This window comes from Eubalaena glacialis, chromosome 2, assembly GCF_028564815.1.
Source record: "Eubalaena glacialis isolate mEubGla1 chromosome 2, mEubGla1.1.hap2.+ XY, whole genome shotgun sequence".
NCBI lineage: Eukaryota > Metazoa > Chordata > Mammalia > Artiodactyla > Balaenidae > Eubalaena > Eubalaena glacialis.
The window spans coordinates 30,066,578-30,090,240 of NC_083717.1; the positions used below are offsets into that span (position 1 = coordinate 30,066,578).

At 44.7% G+C, this 23,663-nt stretch overlaps 1 protein-coding gene across 6 annotated transcripts in view; it reads left to right on the forward strand.

The window, feature by feature from the left end:
• The window catches only part of DIP2C (disco interacting protein 2 homolog C), a 363,587-nt gene that overhangs the window by 164,387 nt on the left and 175,537 nt on the right, over nt 1-23,663 (forward strand). For 4 of the 6 annotated variants that reach the window (XM_061179712.1, XM_061179713.1, XM_061179714.1 and 1 more), the window contains exons 2-4: nt 11,525-11,596; nt 13,138-13,305; nt 21,760-21,870. In XM_061179712.1, the coding sequence (XP_061035695.1) occupies nt 11,525-11,596; nt 13,138-13,305; nt 21,760-21,870 (351 nt within the window). The remainder of the gene's footprint in view (nt 1-11,524; nt 11,597-13,137; nt 13,306-21,759; nt 21,871-23,663) is intronic. The other 2 variants (XM_061179715.1, XM_061179716.1) reach the window with 1 other exon arrangement.

The following is a 23,663-nucleotide window of genomic DNA, read 5'->3' on the forward strand; positions in this document are numbered from 1 at the left end:
AGCACTGAGGTGCTGTGTATGCTGATGGAAGATTAAATACTCAAGGGAAGATACAGGGGAAGGTGAGCAGATTTCCTCCTTGAAGAATTTTATTTAGCTGAGAAGAAATGGGTAGAAATTGAACTTCAGGTAAATAAAATGTAAGTCAAACAGTCACTGATGGACAGAAAGTGCATTCCTAACAAGCCCACTAAAGAAAGCTGCCTGGGGACCAGCAGAAGCAAGGATGACAGTGTCTGGACTGCTCATCTGCGGCAGATGCTGAGCCTGGCCCCATTCTGAGTCCTGGTGGAGTGGGAGTTGGCCGGGACTGGGAGAGAGGAGCACGCAAGGCTTGTGTAGCCCAGGTGGCTGGCTGTCAGAGACATCACGTTCCCCCAGAGTCGCCTGCGCACAGCCAGCGAGGTTCAGCGGAAATGCTCCAAGCACTTTCCTTCAGTTGGTTATCTTATGTTCAGACCAAGAATGCTTTCTTGGACACAGCACTTTGTAGATGTCTTATTCCTTTCTTTGCCCTTAGTGAAGCAAGAAGTGATCACAGGCCAGAAGAGTAATGGGGACAAGATCGTGGTCGCCACAGAGAAGATTGCTAGGAAATAAGTCAACTGCATAGCGGAATGTTGCAAAAACTGAAGTGTTTTTAAAACTCTTCATAGATATCTTCCCTATCCCAGCCTATTCCAAAATAACTAATTTTGTGGCACTTATGTTTTGAGATTCCACCTCCCAATGTATGATAGTTGCCTCAAGAAATTTCACTTCTGCCTCCCTCCATGTTCCCTGTATTCTGTAGCCCACGTCCTGGGGGACTGTCACCGTGAAGCGTCTGTCTCACCATTGTGCTCTTTAGATGAATGTTGAGCATCTGGCTTCCACAAATCAGGTTTGTCTAGATCTATGTAACTGATGTGCATCGTGGGATTGATCTTTACTGGATCACGTGTAAGTTTGTAGAGGATAAGCTTTTGGCAGAAGACAGAGTAGTCAGCTAATTGCAGCACCAAACGGGTGTTACAAGTTGAGATGGAGGTTCTTCCCTTCCTCCTTACCATCGGTGAGGATTCATTCTGAAGTTGGTAAAAAGAAAAGCAGCTGCTACGGTGGAACAACCAGAAACTACTGGAGGAGATAAAGTGTGTGTACTTTCTCCTTGCCCGCTAATTTTTTAAAAATCTGCAAGATACACTTCAGCATCTTTTATATTTTTCTTCAGTGAAAGATTCATTTACTTGAAAAAACAGAAGTCTTCCCACACAGACCAATATTCAAAATCTATTAACAGTTTGTGGGAGTGGGGAAGGAATCACAGGGTTGGGCTTTTCTGTTGGTTTTTTTTTCATTTACTTCCATTTAAGCACTTAAGCTCATTGTGCCAGAAATGATTTTTTAAATTTAACTGTGGAGAAAATATAAGTGTGTGTGTACTTAAATATTTCCTCACAAGAGAAGGGGCTCGTTGGGGTTCATCCAGCTGACGTGATGGGTTGATGTTTTCCTGCGTTTGGTCCATGCAAGTTCCTGTGACATGTAACTTACATAAATGCTCTATAAATCTTGTGTTAAAAGGGCCTTGTTCCTGCACAAAAAAAGCACAGTTTTTGCCTTGGTTCTGCCTCTAAACAAAAGAGCTGTCTGATTTTTGAGAGGGGCCCTTCCTCTGCCCCCTACACATGGAATCTCCAGCGGGGTGGTCCTCATGGCTTGAGGCTCCAAGTGGTGGATGTATTCGCTTTGTGCCCTATCCAGTGATGATGGGATGGAGGATGTTCTTACTGATGAGGAATTTACAGTGTGAAAGGGGAACGTGGTTGCCTGAAGCCAGGAAGCTAGTGCACAGAACCTGGACCTTGTTTACCTGTGATGCACTCACCTGGTGTGACGTGGCATCCTGGGACTGCGGGGCTCCCAGTGGGAGCAGTGAGACCCCACGGGTGGGCACAAGGAGGAGAGTGGGCATCTGAGTAAGTGGAGGACTGGGTGCTCTGGGTTGAGGGTCTGCCTGGGATGCTGGGTGAGAACAGCAGCCCCTCCCCAAATGTCGGGAGGGCACGAGCACCCTTCAGTGTGGGCTGGATGCCCTAGTTACCAACCTACCGCTTCACATTCAAAGAGAAATTTTAAACCATGCTTTGCTCCTAAACTGTGTTTTTAGGCTTAATTAAAATTACCTGATTTCCATAAGCCCTGTTTTCTTGTCTCAGGATCCTGTGGTGAATCCCCTGCTGTATTTCACGTTGAACTCCTGGGTTCTTGCACGTTTTCTCTCGCACACGCTGCAGCTGCTTGTCATGTTGCGCTTTGCCCAGTCTCCACAGAACCAAACCCCTGCTCCCCTCTGTCCCTTCTCGCGTGCGCATTCCTGTCCTCCCTTACAGCTCTCTGCCTCTCCGTAGTCTCACCTCTAAGAGGGGAGCCCTCTGGGTCTGCTCTGCACCCCTGCTTTCACTGCAGGGCTCTTGAGACTTTGTAGATCTGAGTCTGGCTCCTCATTGTACAGATGGGAAAACCGAGGGCTGGGGAGGTTGTGCTCCTAGCCGACTTACAGCCGGGTAAGTGACCCCCTGGGAGCCAGTCCCCGCTTCCCGAATCCAGGTCTGTGCCTTCTCCACACACAGGGTTATGGCTGCTTGTGCTGTGGTTTTTCTTACTGTCAGGTCACGTGTGGTCAGGGCTGAGCCCTCCCTTCTTCGTTCATCCTGGCTGATGGCTCAGAGGATGTCGTCCGAAATGGTCAAAAGGGGATGAGCCAGGCACATACACTCTAGAATTGACTGGAGTTGGACTGTTTTCTTCGGGAACCTAAGGATAGAGGTTCCATAGGGAAATGTGCGTTATCAAGGGATCAGGATGATGAAAATCACAAAATGCTGGTGAAAGAAATCAGAGTTAAATACCTTGTTCATGGATCAGATGATGCAATGTGTAAAAATGTCAATTCTTCCTAAATTGATCTGTAGATTTAAGAGAACTCCTGTCAAGTTCTCAGCTTTGTGGTAGACATAACAAACTTTTCCTAAAATTTATGTGGAAAGGGAAAGGCCCTCGAATAGCCAAAACAGCTTTGACAAAGAAGAATAAAGTAGGAGAAATCATTCTTCCCCATGCTAAGGCTTCCTGTGTAGCCACAGTTGTCAAGAGTGTGGGTTAGACCCACAGTGCAGTGGAATGGGGTGGGGAACTCAGACCTACACAAAATGCCCAATTTTTGACCAAGGAGCAAAACCAATTCAATGGCGGAGGGATGACCTGTTCCATAAATCATGTTGGAGGAATTGGGCATCCATAGGCCAAAAAAAAAAAAAAGAAAAAAATCTAGACCTGAATCCCACACCTTATACAAAAATTAACTTAAGGATCATAGATCTCAGTGTAAAATGTAGAACTACAAAACATCTAGCAAAATAGGGAAGTCTTCAAGTCTGAGGATGAGGCAGAGAGTTCTTAGATTGAAACTAAAAGCACAGTCCCTAAAATGAAAAATGGATAAATTGGACTTCACTAAGATGAAAACTTCTGTTCTGTGGAAGACTCTGTAAGAGGATGAAAAGATGCTGGAACTGGGGTGCCCCTGTGTTTGTGGACCTGCACTCACCCTTCCTGACTCTGACAAGTGTCAAAGTTAAGTGGTAACATCCGGACCTTACTGACTAGAGTTAAGATTTCAACATACTGCATATTTAAAATATATATTTTTCTTTCTGGTCTGCCATTAACTAAATGTTTTGAGGAACTTTATGGTTATTCCCATAAACGTAAAAATCCCAATCATGTTGAGAATTTTTTTCCATCATCCTGAGTATTTGAATAAGCGTTGGTGATTTTATAATCCTAGAGAAGGGTTTATATTTATCCTGATTACCTTACTTAAAATATCCTTATAGAACTCAAATTTCTAAATTTTACATTGGAAATATGGCATAAACCTGAGAAAAATGAAAGAGCGATATATCCAGTAGTAAGATAGTAACAAAGGAAAACACAATAATTGGGAAGTGATGTGACATCTCGAGATGTGGGCCCAGGCTCTGGAAGGACGTGAAGGTGCTGCTGATGGGTTTGCGCGCAGTCCCGGAGCAGCCTTCGCCAGGCTCCAAGGACGAGGCCCCGTGGTCTCACCACCCTCTTAGTGGGAGGTCAGTGGGTGGGGAGCGGCGGGCGCTGGGGACTGAGATCCAGAGCTGCGAGCCGCTGTGTGGTGGACACAGGGAGAGCTGATGGCACCCCAGGTCCGGTTACCCTGGCGGGGATAAAAGAGAAGCGCGTGGATGCCTAAGAGGCTGGGATTTCGAGTTTCTTCAGGATTTCTGATACCTCTGTCATCTGCTGCCTTCGGCCTCACTCCCCTGGAGCCATCCTGCTCTTCGCATGTACTGCTGGCTGGCACACCCAGCATGGAATTCTTCCTGCCCAACGCGGAGCAGGAGCCACGCCTGGGAGCCTGGTAGTGTCCTTCACAAGTTTGCACGTGTAATAGATACCACATGAGTACTTGTTGGGTTTTTAAACTATGTTTTCTTCCCTATTTCATGCTTTCTGAGACGTTTCACGTTCTGTGTATTTGATCTTTTCAACTACGGTGGAAGGTAATAGGTGTTATTACCAATATTTTATCACTGAGAAAGATGAGACCAGAGAAGTTAGCTGACGTATGGTTTGTGTTCAGGGCGAGAAGAGGTTCCCAGTCTGCCTGCTTCTACTCCCCTGGACAGGTGGGTTCTTGCCAGGACAGCACAGTCTCTCTGCAGAAAAGAAAAGCTTCCCACAGAGATGACAAATGTGCCTCCAGCAGCTGGGTGGGAGGGGGAAGGCCGTCAAGGGTGCTCCCTAAGCCTTATAAAGCCAGCGGCTTAGGAGAGAGGCGTTCTGAAGGTTCCTGACAGCCATAAAATTCCAAACATGGAAATGATTGCTTTGTTATATAAAGCATTCGTTCCAGCATTAAATAATAAACTCCTGACACCAAGAATGGAAACCGTCCCTGTTAGGCTGGTCTGTTTACTCGACGCTTACCCAGCTGTGGAGGTGGCTCTGGGGCACATGCTCCCCTCTTGGGGGTACTCCTGGCTCTGCAGTTTGTCCTATTCTGACCCAACACCCACAGGGCTCTGCAAATTCCTGTGGGGTCCAAGTTTGCCAGAATGAGGCCAGGATGGAAAAAGAGAGGAGCTGCAGTATCACCTCCCTTCTTGCATTTCCTAGGCTGGTTTTTCCTTCGCTTTTCTAAGACTCAGGGTTTGCCTGAAAACTCTGGACTACAATATAAGTAAGAAAAAGAATTCTTCCCAGGGTGGGGGCGGGGCGGGCGGGGGAGAATGGTCTCTGTCTTAGTGAGATTCAACCGTACATTGGGAGCTTTACTTGACTTGCATTTTCAGTTCAAATTTATGACTTGGCTGTAAACCTGTCGTTCCTTTGTTACAGAACACATGAGAACTTTAATTTGTACTGTTGTAATTCTTGGTCTTATGGAACTTCTTTGTCCAAGAATAACAATATAAATAACATTTTTGATAAAGTAGAAAGTGTCTCAAAAAATCACTTTTATTTTCTCTTCACTGAAGTTACAAACGATTTATGTGTTTACTTTTCTGTCATACATTCTTATTCGTAAAATGAAAAGAGAGTTAGATGGGTGTCTTGAGTATCAAAGCATGGAAAATACACTCTTTGGAATTTTGTATGGGAAATTCTCAAGCAAGGGATCCTGTGGTCCATGTCCTTTAACATCAGCAACTGTTTGCTCCTTTTGAAGGAGCAAAATGTAGACGCAGCATGGGCGAAGTGATCTACATGTTTCCTTGATAGTGTTCTTTTAGCTTACAGGTTGAAAGAATACTAATTAACCTGCTGTAAACCATGGAATAGTCTTTATAGATTGATAGGTTTTAATAAAGTCTTGCTTAGAAATGTGATGTGGAGTAGGGTTCCTCTCTCTCATAGCCTTTCTGCATTGAGTTTACAAAGTTTCATCCTGAAGACTGTGCTCATTACAGATCCAAAGTGAGGAGCAGAGGGGAGGAGCAGCCAAAGTTGGATGCTAAAGCATCCAACTTTAGCCTGAATGGATGTAAAGTGAAGAGAAACACTGTGTGTTTCCATGGTGATACCATGGCACTGATTGTAGGTCAACCTCAGGCAGAAACCAAGGAGGGGCTCTGGGTGGATGGAGTTGTGTGTAAAGCTAGCCAGCTTCTGTCTGTCCTACCCATCTTTCATCCATCTTCCTTCCTTCTATCAGTCATCTATCTATCCTTTCAATTCTTTCTATCTCCATTCATCTACCTCTCTGTCTTACTATATTATCCTCATTGGTTGCTTCAGAACACAAGATCTCCCTACTTATATAAATTTGCAGTGAGTTTGACATAGATAGTCTGTTGGACCTCAGTCTACCAGATGCTAAAGTAGCTCCAGAGTTAAAAATAACTGGACTTTCTGCGTGTAAAAGGAAACGCAGTGAGGACATTTTAGCCCTGATGCTTGGGATGCCTGAGGAACCTGCTCCTGCCGCAGACGCTGGATCCTTTACGTAACGCATGAGCCAGGCTGGTGTTTCACACACTTTAATAATGGAATAATCATCAATTTCCCTCTGTCCTTTCCCCACATGGCCACTAAACAGTTAAATAATCACCAGGCATTTTCCCTGATCATGAATGCAGCATCTGTCCAGTCACTTATTTGAAGTCATTTTGTATGTTGATGTCTGCTGCTCATTTGTGATTAACTCCATCAATACATAGTCCTGGTCTGTAAAACAGAGGGGTCATACTTGGTTCTGTAGGACACTGACCCGTGAAGGTGTCACAGCCTGGCTTTGAAGATAAGCCACTCGTATATGTTACAAAAACAAACTGTAAGCAGCCATCTGAGGCCTCATGAGACTTGTGCAGAAATCTGTGTGGCCAGAGCGCAAGGCTGGGATGTCACTGAGACAGGACAGGGCCTGGGGGCATGGAAACAGGCAGTGGGGTGCGAGGTTGTCCCTGAGGAGGGTGTCCGGGTCAGGCAGAGAGCTGGGCAGGACATCAGGTGGCAAGAATGCTGACCAGTGGTCACAGAGTGGAGGTGCGAGTGGAGACTCTAGGTGTGGCTTTCATGGGAAAAGTTTTGGACTTGGACAGAGGTGGTTTTCTTCTTAGATCTGGGGGCCTGGGCGAGAAACATAACCATTATTTGCGCCTCGACTTCTTACCTGTAAAATCAGTTGTTATAAGGATTAAAAGAGATTATTCAGGACGCGTAGGACAGGGCCGTGTAGTTAATACTTCTGGCTATGCAGGCTGCACACTGTGTGTTGTGGTGCTTACCAGGGAGTATGGCTGTGTGCTGGTAAAACTTTATTTCCAAAAACAGCCCACAGGCTGGATTTGTAGTTTGCCAACCTGTGATTTAGATAAAATTCGTGGGGTGTGGAAGTTATTCAATAAATAGTGTCTCCCTTTCCCTCTTCTAGGTTTCGAGAGATGATAGCAGCCTGGGATTTCTGAGTCGTATCTGGTTCTCCGAGCTGACTGCTTAGTGGCATGATTTAGTAGTGGAGCTGAAATAGAACATGTGCGTGGAGGTACTGACTCCGCCTCCCATCCAGCCTTTCTGAATCTGTGGGGTCAGGAACCTGAGTGGACGCCCCTGTGAGGCCAACATTAACATCTCCCCTTTAAAGAGGAGCTGTGGCTTCATGCGGAAAGCGCCTGTGTTCCTTTAGGCCAGGATCTTAACAACTGGAGCTTTCCAAAGTAAGACCAAATTTAAAATGAGAGTGAAAAGTGAGTGTCCTTTGAGGTTGGCTTCAAGGGAGGGACACCCCCCCATACTTAAATGTTCATCTGAGAAATTCTTAAAACTTGAGCTGAACTTTGTCTTTTAATCTTTCTACTAGCTTAAATGGTTGATCCTCAGCCTTTACTATATGTCTGCCTTTACTAGTGGGATTTTTCTTTTCCTATAGATTCTTCTCGTTGTAGCCTTTTCTTTTCCACTTAGAGAAGATCCTTTAACATTTCTTTTAGGGTAGGTTCAGTATTTTTTTTTTTAATTATTTAATTATTTATTTATTTATTTATATATGGCTGTGTTGGGTCTTCGTTTCTGTGCGAGGGCTTTCTCTAGTTGAGGCAAGTGGGGGCCACTCTTCATCGCAGTGCGCGGGCCTCTCACTATCGCGGCCTCTCTTATTGCGGAGCACAGGCTCCAGACGCGCAGGCTCAGTAATTGTGTCCCACGGGCCTAGTTGCTCCGCGGCATGTGGGATCTTCCCAGACCAGGGCTCGAACCCGTGTCCCCTGCATTGGCAGGCAGATTCTCAACCACTGCGCCACCAGGGAAGCCCGGTAGGTTCAGTATTGATGAAGTCTTTCAGTTTTTGCTTGTCTGAGAAGTTCTTTATCTCTTCTTCAATTCTGAATGGTAACCTTGCTGGGTAGAGTATCCTAGGTTGCAGGTTTTTACCTTTCAGCACTTTAAGTGTATCATGCCATTCCCTTCTAGCCTGCAATATTTCTGCTGAAAAATCAGCTGATGGCCTTATGGGGGTTCCCTTGAGTGTGACTCTTTGTTTCTCTTTTGCTGCCATTAGAATCCTCTGTCTGTAACTTTTGCCATTTTAATTATGATATGTCTTGGTGTGGGTCTCTTTGAGTTCATCTTGTTTGGGATGGGACTCTCTGTGCTTCCTGTACCTGGATATCTGTTTCCTTCTTTAGGTTTGTAAAGTTTTCGGCCATAATTTCATCGAATACATTTTTACCCTCTTTTCTATCTCTTCTCCTTCTGGAACCTCTATAATGTGGTTGTTAGCGTGCTTGATGTTGTCCCAGCGATCGTTTAAACTGTTCTCATTTTTAAATTTGCTTTTCTTTTTACTGTTCTTCTTGTGTGATTTCCATTATTCTATCTTCCAGATCACTTATGTGTTCTTCACTATCACCTAATCTGCTTCTCCTTCCTTCTAGTGTGTTTTTCATTTCACGTATTGTATTCTTCAATTCTGACTGGTTCTTTTTAAAAAAAATATTTTCTAGTTTCTTACTAAAATTCTCACCATGTTCATCTATTCCTTTCCCAAATTTAGTTAGCATCCTTATTACTAATGCTTTGAATTCTTTATCTGGTAAATTGTTTATTTTTGCTTCATTATCTGTTGTGAGCACAAGTCATGTCTTACCCCAGGGTGTGCTGGCAGCTCTCACCTTTTAGGAGGAGGGGCTGAAGATGGAGGGGTGAGGGCTGGAGCCAGGTGTGAGCTGGGCTTCCCCTCTGCTTGGTGGCATCAACACCCTATCGGGGCCGGGCCAGGTCCCAAGTTGCTGGAGCAGAAGCCCTGAGGGTCAGGTCCAAGCCGGCTCCATTCCCTTTAAGTGTATATTTTCCGCGCTCCCCGCACCAGTCCCCTTGCCCCAGCAGTGCTGAAGCAAGAGGTGCCTGTGCGGGCTCTCAGCGGGGTTGGGGGGTTTGGCCGCTGACAGAGGTCAGGGCTGCTTCTGACTCGCCACCTGTGTAAGCGCTGCTAGTTGTTGCTGCCACCCCACTCAGTCGCTGCTTTGGGTCTGAGCTGCTCTGAGTCTCACAGCTGGGCTTTCTCCCCATCATGAAGCAAGCGGGACTGGAGCGGTCGCTTGGCTCAGGCTATGGGAAACCAGCAGCTGCTGGAGCAGCCCTCACTCCACCCTGCATGGGAGCAAGCCGGCGTGCACACTCCTCACCGTGGAGCCCAGGCTTCCCACAGCCCTCCTGTTAGTCCATGGGCCCTCCAACCAGCCAAGGGCACTCATCTTCACTGTGTCAGACCCCAGGACCAGGGCGCCTGATCTGTGGCTGAACCGCTCACTCCCCAGGGCAGATCTCTGCTCCTGTGATCTCCCTCTTCCTCTGAGTCCCCTCCCTGGGGCACAGCTCCTGACCTGATCACTTCTCTTCCTACCCTATTCCATGTGGCTCTTTCTTATAGCCCCAGTTGTACAGGAGTCTCTCTGCCAGTCTCCAGTTAGTTTTCAGTGAGAATTGTTCCACATGTAGATGTAGTTTAGATTTGTTCATGGGGGGGAGGTGAGCGCCACATCTTCTCTGCCATCTTGATCTCCTCCTCAAAACTTAAGCTGAACTTTGGGTGAAGAACAAGCTGGAAGGGGCTGGTTCATCAGGCTAGGATTTGATGCCAGGACTGTGCAGAGCAGCTGTGGGGTTGGCTGGGAAAGGGAGAGCACCGGAGGGAAACACCCGGTAAATAGTAGGTGTCTACCCTGTGCTCAGGTGGCCTCCCAACAGGCCAGTATGTGCTTTTCCCACCAACACACCCTCACGCACGTGCTCCTTTCCCTGTCTCGTGCTTCTGTTTTCCTCTAGGCATCCCCTCAGGGAGCAAACTGGTTTTGAGTTTATAAAATGCTGAGCAGCAGCACAATTAGCACAAAAAATAGCTTTCTCGTAGTTTTATTATCTTCAGAGAGCGGTCAGTTTGTTTTAGCACCAAAAACGCTCAATAGTGGGATGTGTTTTCATATATTTGTGTTGTTTGCAGCTCCACGTGCATAAACTAGTCATGTGTTTCGTGGGCTGGACAAGACTGCAGTGAGCTGTGAGCTGGTTGGGTCAGGGTGCCCTCTGGTTTGATCAAATGTAGCGAGCACCACCACCAGGAAAAGCGGACTTAGCAACTTGTGTGTGACTCATTATAACTTTTCATTTGTTTGCTGTATTTTTATTAAAACTTTAGTATTTAGCTCTTTTAGGAATGATGGCTTGGTCAGAATATTAGGAAAAAAATTAACAGTTTCAGGAAAATTCAAGGGCACAAATCAGCATTTTGGGTACGTTCGAGCTTGTAATTGGGAAAAGCTGTTGCACGTCATAAAGGTTATTTGTCCCAGGTACTTGGCACTTGGGGAAAATGCCAGCCTAGCAATGGCTCTTGAATCTCTGGCATCAGCAATTTAATTCCTGTTTTAATGATAAGCTTCTTTCTCATATATTTTGGATTCCATAGGTCCTATGTTCTCTTGCTTTGTTTTATCTACTGTTTCATTTCGTCTTAGACACTTATTTTCAAAAATACGCTAGCAGTAAGTATAGTCCTTGGGACTGACACGCCTGATAAGAAAAAAAATCTCATTAATGGAGGAAGATGCTAATCATTGGTGGTTTTGGCCAGCTCTCACTGGGGTAGACACCGGCAGAATCCGTTGTTGATTGAGTTAATGAGAGCCGCGTAGATCGGGGAGGTTTCCTGCCCCACAGATGTGAATAAGATTGCAAGAATCTAATTCTGTACCCCTTCAGAGCCAAAACCTTGTGAGAAGGCGCCGGGGACAAGCATGTGTGCGCGTAGTAAAGGATTTTATATAACTTAAATGAGTATTTATTTGTGAGCAGAGGAAACGTCAAGGTGAATGATATGAAGTGCTTTCTTCTTAAATTATAATTATAAGGAAATAGAAGACACACACAGATGTGACTGTGTCTTCTCAGTTGAGTGTTCAGCTCTACCTGTGAAAGCATTCTGAACTTCCCTTTCCTTCTCTTACAGGTGACATCACACAAAAAGGATATGAAAAGAAGAGATCGAAGTTGATTGGAGCCTACCTGCCCCAGCCTCCAAGTACGTAAACCTTGATGAGTAGCATAAAGCATCCCATTTTAAGAGTTAACTGCAACACGCGAGAGAACAGCTGAGCACAAGTCCTCCCTCAGTCCCCAGTCTGCATGCAGATCACGCCATTGAGGTGGCACTAGGCACATCCTACTCCTTTGTGTGATTGCAGGATATTTTGTGAATTTAGAAGATACATATGACTTTTCTATAAATGTGCCTAATAAATGTAATAGGTACTTTATTCATAGAGCCGCAGTAATATGTTTGATTACTTTAAAATGCTATAATCATAAAAAATATGAGAGCATTTATGGTTTAAACATGACTTTTGTCTTAGTTAAATTTATTGATAATTGTTTAAATTAATCCAAGGTTTTCGTTGACGTCATTGGTGAGGGGTGGAGCGCCAATCTAGAAATCTAGAAAATGATGTAACATCCTGCCTGGTATTATAAAATCGTAAAGGTTGGTTGTTTTTTGAAACGTGATTGTCAACGTTATGGATTCTTCCCCAAGTACAAATTCTGTTTAATTCCAGCGTTTTCACGTGTGCAAGTGTGTAGAATTTCTGCCCTCGAGCTGGGTTCTGTACATTTCAGGGAAAGGAAGATGATACTGGGCTGCAGTTGTAACACTCCGTTCTGATGTAAGCTCAGTTCAGCCTGAGGGCAACCTTGAGAATTTTCTGGGCATCAGGAAAGGCTTAAAGCTAACACAAGTCCTCCAGGAGGAAGGACAGCAACAGAAATGGACTCTCCAGTGTTCACTGTTGGAACAAATGTGAAGCTCTGCTGAGCCGCTTCTACTAGAAGAGGTTCAAGTCTGCATGTGCAGGCCCAGTGCAGGCCCACCGGCTCTCCGGACTGTGACACAGCCTCCAGTGCTGTGGGCGCAGAAGGAGTGTCCCCACCTGTGGCTCACATTCCAGGACACTTAACTTGTGTGTTGAGTTTCTGCTGCTTTTTTAGCTTTGTTTGGTTTTGTGTGATTTCTTTCTTTTCTCGGTACTTAAGAAAGTTAACATGACGGCCTGGGTTTTCCTGCTGTCTAGTCTGTAAAAGGAAGAAGCTCTGCGCTGTCTGAGTGGATGGAAAATAAGTGTGTTGTCTAGCTGACCCCATGTGTGAGAGGCTTCAGAGCACACGTGGGCAGATGACTAGATGTGGTCTCCCCGCTTTCCTCTTCTCGTGCTCCAGCAGAGCTGTTGTGATGAATTCCTTTCTGCACGTGGCCCCTCCTGGTCTTGGAGGAAGGCTGGCGGGGAGACTAGGCCCTTTGGGTTGCTAGATTTTGTTGTCTGTGCCTTACCAAACAAAAGTGAAACAGAAGCAGTTCTGCACCTTCCCAGAAGATGGCTCTGGAGCTGCGACAGTGCCAAGAACATGGCTGACCCGTGTTGCTGAGCGCTGAGGGTGGCCCTGTGTGGCGTGGTCCCTTTGATGTTCTTTGTGCTGTTCTGCATGGGGTCGGCTGCTCTGCTCGGTGCTGTAACAAATTTAAAAAAAACTAAAGTTTGAATTAATTAGTTTTTTTTCAACTTGTTACAGCAGCGAATGGAGCTGCCGTGGTCCGGTGTAGACTGCAGCACAGTGAAGGAGCCCCGAGAAGAATGCTGCAGGCTGGCAACATCGGGGTATGTGACATCCGAGACGCCGCGGTCAGAGAGCGGGCGGCCAGCACCGCAGGAAACCGGCCACTGTTTTACTTTCGTTTCGGTGAGCGCACTTAACTGAGAGAGAGAGAGAGAGACACACACACACACACCCCACGGCAGGGCACGTTTGCAATGGACTGTCCACCTAATGCCTTTCTAAACAGAAGTGAGGGCTCAGCCTTGGGGGAACTTTGGAGGTCCTGTTTCTGAGCCCCTGTTCTCCATTTGAACTTGTACGACTTATTGAGGCCACAGTGTTCCTCGGGCAAAGAGCTTGTCACAGACCCCAGACCATGATCATCCTGCTGACTCAGGGCCCAGTTTTGAGTGTTTTCTATTAAAATATAATACTCGGTTTTTACAACCATATTTTTGCATTTGGAGCACTACTTACAAAACACTTAAGAAAGAAGAATGCATGACAGATCATACAATTCTTCCTAAAATTGTTGATATTCCGCTAACCTTTGTCTCATAGCCAGAGACCTGGGTGAAGGATGAACTCTAATGAATCCTGGCCTCTGAGATCTGCTTCAGGGAGTAAGGTCTGTAGCTCCATGGTATTCCTATCTCCAGAGGGCAGTTATGGAGTTTTGAAATTGAAAAATTGAACCAGTTAATCATAGAGAGTATTCTTAGAGGTCGTGATCCTATTCAGAGGTCAAAATTATTTTAGTGAGCAATATTTTGAATATAAGAAGCCCAAAAAGATGAGTTCAGTGCACCTTTTAGTACAATAAGGAATAAGCATTTATAAGCTTCAGGGTTTTACCTCAAATAAAAGGCACTGTTTGAGAATCAGGTACAGACACTAAGCTGTTATGTCACAGTCGGCCCCCAGGATCTTAGAGGAGGGAACCCAGCCGGGTCTCTCCGCTGTGGCTCTGCCCTCCTCTCCATGCTAGCTTGCTGACGGGCGTGATGCATGTCTGTGTGGGGAAGAGCGGAGCGGTGGTAGGCGGGCGGTGGAGTTGGGCGTTAGCTGCAGGGGCCCCGTCGCAATTTCTGTATGCCTCACTGCTGCACCTGTGGATGTGTGAGGCTGTGAGCGCTGCTTGGGAACACTGCTCCCTGGCCCTTGTGGCCATGCCATTCCCACTGGGAAGGAGAAGGCAGGTTCACCCATGCTGCTGGGATTGGGTGAACAGATGCCCAGGTAGTTTTGCAGTTCTTATCGCTGATCTGTATTTCTGAGAAGTTGCCCTGGGTGAATGGTCACTCGTATAAGATGGTCTCTGGGAAGCAGTAAGGAGAGCACAGTGTTGAATGCTCACCTAAAGCTGGATGAGGGAAAGTGTGCCAGAGCTAGAAAGAAAAAAGAAAATTATGTATTTAATGAAGTAAGGGGTCAGAATATATTGAAAATCATTATCAAAGAGAAAATATTATTCAGGAGAACTTATTTGGTTCTAGTTCTCTTGCAGTTTTTCATTAGTCTCTGAAACTATATATTTTTCATTAGTCTCTGAACCTGATAAAATTTGTGAAAATAGAAGATAAAATCCACTCTCTACCACTCTCTCCAGGGATATCTTAATCACGTGGTGTTAGCTTCTATATGAGTCTTCACTGCTTTCATGACAAGGCCATGGTGATGTGAGGTAGTAACATTCCAACATTACCATAAATAGTGAAACCTTCCTTGACCAAATAGTCCCTCTATTCCCATGATGCATGTATTGGCTAGATATAACTTTCCACGTGATTGGCATCAAATGTTTCTGAGTGGTGAGTGATTTATGTAGATGCAGTCTTCTCCAAGCCCAGCTCGCCTTTCCTCCAACAGCAGGTGGCTTGTGCTCAGTTACAAGGACTTACTGTGACTGTGTAGTTGTGAAAATCTTGGTGAATGCGGCTACTGTGACCAGAGGGCAAGTCTGTCTGTTTCCTTCCTGCTTTCTGGGGATCGGCTGTGGGATCCACGTGAACAGCCTCCTCAGAGAGGAGCCTCTCTTGGTTAGGGCGAGTTTATTGTCCACTTTTGCTCTTGTGGAGAAGGCAGACGGCCCCACCCGGAGTGCAGACTCGTCTGCATCAGAAGGGCTGCACGGGTAGCAGCCTGACCCCTCTTCACCTCCTCCAGCCTACATCCGATGTCACACTGCATGTGAGGCATTCTGTATGTGCTTGTGCCCTCTGCCTGTACCTGTGCATCTTTTAAAGCTCAGTGCAGTGTCACTTCGACAAGGATTTCTTCCCTGATGCCTGGGGTTAGGACAGGCCATTGTGTTTTATATTCTCCAGAAAATGAAGCTTACTGGCACTGCTGTGGTTGATCGGTTCTGCTTCTTCACATTAACAACTGCTCTGCTTCTCTGGTGACAAGTGCACAATTTGGTCTATATTTTCATCCTGCCACAGAGTTTGTCTCCCAAAGTGCAGCCCTCACTTCCCTGGGCACAGCAGTGTGTTGCCTATCTGACCTGGGTTGTAGGGACACAGAGCTGGTCCTGGGGGACTTCCTCGGCCATGCCATCTGTTCATGATGGATGGGGTGTAGCCTGCAAGGTTAAATGCCAGAAAAGGAGAAATATGAGTAGTTAAATCAGGGTGGTCTGCGACTTAGCATGAATTCTTTCCAGGCTGAGTTGCTACAGGAAATGAACTTTCATCACCTAAAGGTAAATGACCTGTATCCTAGGGTAAGCCATGGTCATGATCTTGATACACAGCTTGCTACTCTCAGTTGTCTAAGAAGTATTCTTATTTTATCACACACAGCTGGTGATTATTGATGGGTTTCTTGTTCTTTTTGGTGACATGAACCAATCAGGTTCCTCCCTCAGACACCAGTAGTTAACAGGGAACAGCTGAACCTCTACGGAAGGCAGAGCTGGGCATGGAACAGTGAGAGTGGTGTCCACTTTGGATCTGGCTCATATGGGTTTTTGTGGACAATCTATAAGGAAAACGCAGAAATCTGAAGCCCTGATCCTGACCATATACTCTCATTGCCTCCGAACTTACCTGCTGAGCAAAGCCAAGTGCTGGGATGTGGGGATGAGACACAAATGCACGATGGTAGGGGCTCTCGTGAAACCCTGAACTCCAGGTCGTCTATACTTTTCCAGGCATGAGTCCCTACGCAAATTCAAACATGAATAGGAAAATGGTTAGCAAATTTATACTGATTTATTGCAAGGCTTCATGCTAATGGAGGGTAAGGTAGACACAAGAGTGACAGTAATGTAAGAATCAGGCCAGCATGGTCGGGGAGATATTACAGTGCTGATGGTGAAATTTCTGTCTATTTTGTGCTGTTCTCATTTGAGTCAGTATGAAGTGAAAGTAGTAAATTTCTCACCTGTACTACAGTTGTACTGTTTATTTTCTGGCAGACTCCTTGATGGCACTCATGTTAGAAATAAGTGCTGTTGCGTGAAGGAAAGTATAATCAGGTGCTAGAAGAGAATGGGACAATTCAAAAATCGTTTTTGTACAAACTTGAAATATGGAAAAAATCCTTGTCAGTTTTACCAACTGCCTAAAGCATGTTTTCACTTAAGTGAGAGCCCTTTGGGTGCCCAGTGAGGTCGAGGGACCCTGAGATCCACGAATGCTGTGTGCAAGGAGCAGAGAGCCTTGAGTCACGGTGAGGGTCCTGGGAGTAGCAGTCACTCCTGTATTAATGTGTCCATGTTTGCACCCCAACACATGTGGGAACCGAGGTTCAGAGGCTGAGTGATTTGTCCCATTACGCAATTAGTAAAAATAAGACCAGAATTTGAATCAAGATCTTTGTTTTAAATCTTATATACATTTTTATGCAGGTTATCTTGTACACATCCTTCATAATGTCTTTTAAAAATATGTTGAAAACCAAGGTTTTTCAGTGTATTTCCCTTACTGTCTGAATTTAGAAATACTGACTTTTTCTAGAAGGTGTCTATACTGCAGGTCTTCTGGCCTATAGTGCACCATTGTGTCTGGGTGAATGGACCAGCCCCTGTGGGCCTTATTCTTAGGTTAATAGGAGGATTATTGTGATTTCTAGTATCTAGTTTACCATAGCATTAATGAAATAACTGCATTTATTTAATAATCTGAAATTGGTGGATTGTTTAGGTGCCAGAACTATATTGTTAGGATTTTCTTTGGGGAACCTTTCTTTTTTTATTGAAGTAAAGTTGATTTACAATATTGTTAGTTTTGGGGAACCTTTCTTAAACATGTGTTAGAAGTAATTGATTGAAGTTCTAATAAAAATGGCTTATTTCTCTGCTTTCTCTCCCTTGGGCTTAAACAAAGTTTTTACATATGGAGGGGAAAAAAGCATTTGGAGGAGTGAATAGCGATAGGACAGGGCAAAAACTTGGGAAGAGTGTTTCTGTGTGACAGGCACCTGGAGGCACGAGTGGGAGGTGGCTGACGAGGAGGGTGTGGTGGAGGGAGGTTGGCAGTCAGGGAAGGAGCCTAGGGCTCGGTTCTGTGGTCCACTGGGTGCAGAGACATGAACCAGTCAGAGCCCTGCTTGGATTGAAGAGAGAGACTGACATTCCAGGCTGTAGTGGCCCTGGTGGCAGAGAGGGTGCTGGGAGCTGCAGGTGGCGTGTGACTGTGAAGGGGCCCGGGCAGGGCTAAGGACTAAGCCTGGTGACCTTTCTAACCTTGAGGATAAAGTGTAGGGTGGGGAAGAGAGGAGTCCCAGGGGATGGAGGTGTTTGAGGAAGTGGAGAGGTGGGGTGCCATGTGCAGAAGTGCGAGGTCCCAGGAAGGTGCACACTCAGCAGCGGGACGAGGTGTGTTTTACTCTCTCCCGTGCTGTCCTTTTGTTTCCTCTTTTCCTCTTATGCACCTCTGGTCTCCTTCCTCTGATGAGGAGTTTTATTTACAGTCCTGTGGCAATTCTAGAGGAAACAAAAGCTCACTGAGATCGTCGTATATGAATTGATGAGTTGCAGCACTCTGCACGAGCCTTGAAAATTTCACTTACTGGTTCAGCAGTGCTTCCTGAGACCCTCCTGTGAGCCAGGGGCAGCACTTGGCCAGAGGCAGACAGCCAGTCAGTCATTGCCTTCTCTGGGCTCTTAACCTGCCCCTGTCCCAAGCAAGGATCGATGTGTGCACACCTTCATGTCACATAACCTCAGCAGTTTTCAGCTGCTCTGAGTTTGTTCCTGGGCAGCAGTCTGGAATTGTAGCAGTTTCCGTCTCTCTTTATAAGAATGCTCTTGAACAGTAGTTTTGTGATGAGGTCACAAAAATACCTCTTCATGGATTCAAAGTACCAGCTGGACTTGGTCCATGTGACCAGTGACCATTGCACCTGGAGTGCAGCACTGAACAGCACGTAGCCTCTGCTTCAAGGGCCTGGCCTCTGCTTGGGCTCTGAGTGACAGCAGGTGCCCAGGAGCACCAGGAAGGGATGCCCATCACAAATGGAAGGGCACTAGTGAGAGTGGCACAGACGGCTTGAGTTCAAGACCCAGTTCTGGACCTGCATTTTCTCTCAGTGAAATGGCAGAAACTTATCTCATATGCCTATGTTAATAAATTAGTAAATATAAAGTGCTTGCACCAGTGCTGTAAAGCGTTGGCTGTTCCTATCAGTCCTGCCTAAAGACGGGAAACTGAGGCTCAGCGTCAGATCGTGATGGCAGCAGATAGGGCTCCATCTCCAACTCCAGAGCATGGCGGTGTCCCCAGTGCATTTCCCCTCAATTTGTGTGGGATCTGAAGCTAGTGGTGCTTAATAGATGTTTGTCGGAGAAGAGATCCAGTCTTGATCTCTGTCTCATTTTTGCCTGAGGAGAATTTTTTATCCCCCTTGCGTTGCATGTTTCTGGACAGTTACCCCACCTTCCTTGGGACGCCTCACCTTGTGTCGTAGACACACTGGTCGTCTTGTGGCTTTCCTTTGAGCTAGCTTTCAATCGTGCCTGAATGTGAGACCTCAGCAGTGCTGAGTACTGTGTTGTAATTATGTGTTTTACTAATTATTCGTGATTAGCCTTACCAGGAGGGAGCCCATCCCAGCAGCAGCATGTGGTCAGCTCCTCTTACCGTGGGTCATGGGTCGTGGGTTACTACCCCGGCTTCTCTTGTGGTACCAGGTCATTCTAATTTGGAGTTGCATATGTGACTGAGGTACCTTTAAGCTACCTCAAATTTCATTCACAGTGAGGTCAGATAAAAACTAATGATTGAAATATGCACACTTATATTTTAGTCTCTTTTAATGTCCTACTGCTGGTGACCTGTTGAAGCTATTCTCCTTTTGTCTAATTTATTCATTTCTTTTTAAAACTTGGGTTATAAACTCTATTTTTCAGCCTATGAGAGTAAGTGTTCACAATGCTTGTATGCAGATTTAGCTTTCTGAAGACAGATGTGTAGGGACTGCAACAGGTGAGCACTAACCTACAACTCTGTATAGCTGGTCTGTAAGTGCTATGACTACACTTCCCAGAGGAAGTATATGACAACCTAGGGACCTGGAAGGGGTCAAGGTTGAAATTAATTCCAGAAAGCATATTTGAAAGAACTAGACGGGTAACTACTGAGATTGAAAGCTAAATGTGTGTGTGTGTGTATCAGGCACTGTTTAACCTCAGCAGCTCAAAGGTGTACATTTAGCCCTGCTTCTTCCCAGAGCTGCACTACGATGTCAGTAAATGGATAAAGTATAAATCCCCAGGACAAGAGAATGGGAGAAATAGTGATGTGTTTTTAAGCTATATAAGGTAGATGATTAGAGGCACCTTATTTAGCCAAGGGGAGGAAGGCAGCAGATGAAGGTGCTGATGAAACCACGGCGGGGGGTGGGGGTAGGCATGGCATCTAGGGAACAGGCGATCCACGTCCTCCCCGTTCCCCCAGAGATGTTTGCTCTCTGGAGAAAGGGAACTAAGAGCCTCCGGAGTTGGGGACACCTGGCAGTACTGCACCCAGAGGCCCTGAATCAGAGCACATGTGCTGGAGAGTGAGAATAGCTCCAGCTGAACACTGAACACTGTGTTTAGTCACAATACAGGAGACCGGATGTCTCTTCTTTGGGTAAATGGAACAGCCCAGGTAAAAGACCTACTGGAAGTAGATCTGGTGATGCCCCTGCCATAGGAAGAAACGCTTGCTTGCACCTCCTTCAGTGGGATTAAAGAAAAAGTTATAAAAGTTGACACAGGAGAAAAGAAAAAAATAAACAGATTTTACATAAAGGTTATAGTATCAGAATGACATTTAATAATTTAACTTCTTGACAATAATTGACAGGAAAGGAAAAATGAATATAAATAATTTTCAAATAAATATATTTATACAAATAAATTTAAAAATTTTAAATTTACAAATAATTTTGCTTAGAATTCTAAGGTTCAATATGAATGTAAATACCAGGTAACTACTGTTTTCATTATGAGATTTAATAGTAGTCTTTGATTTCATAAATTCTGTGCATCTGTTTGATAAAAATACAAAGTAATTTTTTAAAAGATAGATTTAAGACAATAGCTGGAGGAGACTTGGAGCTGTGAACAGTTTAGTGACAAGGACTGTTAATTAGCAATGTTAATACGCTTGCTAGATGAAAAACCATGGAACCTAACCCAGGCCTGCAGTGCAGGTGTCTTTTGTACAGTTCTAACATAGCAAACGTAATATGTAGGGCCCACAAACATTCCATTAAAAAGTGAGGTTCAGAAATCACCAGCGTAAGAGGAATATTAAATCTGAGGGATGAATAGCTAACTCTCATGGAGCCATCACAGAAAACCAGGGACCAGACAGTTTTTTGCTAAAATTGCTCTTTCTGGTTTACTTTCTATTGAGCATTACTAACCCTTTTCCGAAGAAGCAATAATTAATCTTTAATACTCAGGGCTCAGAATTACTTTATTTCTGAACTGTAGTGATTACATCTTTCCCGTAGTACCTAGTTTTATCTAAATTGTGCCTCTGACTACTCTAGTTCTGAATAGGTATCAAGATTGTTAGAGTTAGGTCAGCTTTTGGCCAATATCATTGAATCATTTTTATCTGACCATGTTAACAGTTTTGGTAATTCTTTAAAGCCATGTTGAAATACAACTTGTTCAGTTGTTTAGCATCAAATGGAGTAAGATTGCAGAGAGTTTGAAATTTTGAATGAACAAAGATGAAAGTTTATGCTCCATCCTGGTTACCTGGAATATATTATTAAAATATCCTTTAAGACTAATTTTCAGTTGCTTTTAATTTAGTGATAAATGTAATTTAAAGAATTATTGCTTGTAGCTTACTCTGCATCACGGCACATGACCTAACAGGCATTTGTGACGTGAAGGAGCCTGGACTAGTGTTTCTAAAGGCTGTCGTGTCAGGGCCCTGAGTCGTGCCCTACCCTGGATACTTCTTCCTTTCCTGTTCATTGTCCAGGATGTCCCAGCCCTCCATGCCCACTCCCCTGTGTGCTTCAGCTTGGCTGTGGGAAAGCAGAGAGTCAGAGATTTATTCTACCAAATGATTTGTTTTGCAAAGTAAGTTAACTCCAGCTGCCAGTAAACCTCTCCTTACTTTGCTGTTTTCCTCATTTACCCAGGAGTGGATCAAGCTTTGCCTCCAGAGCGCCGGGCTCCAGTTACTCCTTCCTCTGCCTCTCGCTATCACCGCCGAAGGTCCTCAGGGTCACGAGATGAGCGCTATCGGTCGGGTAAGGCACCAGGTGTGGGGTCTGTAATGTGGGTGATGGTGAAATGAATGAGTGGGCACATGTCTGCAGAAGCTGTGTGAGTACGAGGCAGTGAGTTTGGATGTCCTTGTGGTTGGTCCTGTGGCCCACAGATGACATCTTATCTCAGACACAAATATACCCTCTAGGGTACACATTAAAATTCAGTAAACAGTAACTCTTTTTATATTTTTAAGATAGTTTCCATTATTTAGAATTTCACAAGAACTTAAAAAGTAACCTCTCATAAGCCAAATTTTGCTTATTTTTTTTAGGTGTTACTGTTTAAAAGTTTGGTTTTACTTTTCGTAATCTTGGTTGCTAGTATTTTTTCCTTCTCTTTTAACCTCAGTGATTTCTGTTTTTAAAGTACAGTTTTCAAAAAAGTAATAAGATTCTTAATAATTTGTATGTTCTCTGTTTATTATTTCCTTTGTGTTTTATGATGTTGTGTATAAGAATGCTATCTTCATAATTCCGTTTTATTGCAGTCATCACCTGGGCTTGACTGGCTTAAATTTCTTTCATTAATTGAGCATCAAGGAACTTGTGATTAATGTTTTACTTTTTGAAAAAAGTTTCTTTTCCCCCAACATCTGGATTAAAGTTGCTTTTTCCTGCTTCCCTAATTTTTTTAGAAGAAAATTATCAGTAAGTGTTGTTGCTGGGACACCAGTTCAGGGTACATGTAGATTGCTCATGATGACAACCCAAATTATAACATTTATATATCACTTTATATTTTGCAAAGTACTTGCAAAGGCATTATCTCACTTGGTTTTTATAACAGAAAGGTGAAGTACTTATGACTGTTTCATGTTGCAGAAGAGGAAGCTGAGACTGCAAGAGGAGAAGTAGCTCAGCCAGTTCACACCAAGGTGGGTGGGTCAACCCTGTGAGCCTCTCAGCGTTGTGAATTTTTCCATTAATGGGGGCTTGCAAGATAAACCACCACCCTTCCCGCTAAGGAGCTGTGTGCCTGACTGCCTGGCCCTGCTCTCCTTTCTGGAAGGGAAGAAGGGGTAAGACAGATTTTATGGCATCAGGAATCTTCATCTGCGGAAGCAAGAAGAATGGTCTTGAGAAACTAGGAAGAAGCCCAGTGCATCTTCATTGCTGCTCCTGCCTTCTTGGCCTCCTCAGGCCTGGTGCCTGGGACAGTATGTGGGGGTGGAGTGAGGGCAGGAGTTTGTTCCCAAATCCACCTTCTGTTTTTTTACAGGTATTTTAACTCCTAGCACATACCAACAGCCCATTGTACTCATTCGGGCATCTCAAAGGCCCCTTTCAAATAATTAGGAGGGTAGCACACACATATGTGCTGTCGACTTGCTATAGAATGTTTCCATTTATTCCTTTGTCTTGAGTGTGTTGTTCATTTTATATATCACACACGTAGACACACACAGGTAGATACACATACATAGTCACACGTACAGGAGACATACAGGTAGATAGCCACATGTAGACACACACATAGATATATATGTAGACATGCACTTAGACACACAGGTAGACACATGTTTACTATCATCCGTATCTTCAGTTCTCAAAGAAACTAGTCAAGTTCTTATTTCCATTCTATAGATGAGAAAATTGAAGTTCAGTGATTGTTACTGATAACTAACTCACCAAATTAAGATGCAAATCTAGCTTTGTCTGGCCCTGTAATCTGACTTATTACCAGATAGAAGATTATATCTCCTGTCCATTTCTAGCCTGTAATTTTTTGTGTTAATTTTTTTTATTTAGATGGAAATTAAATCATAGTACAA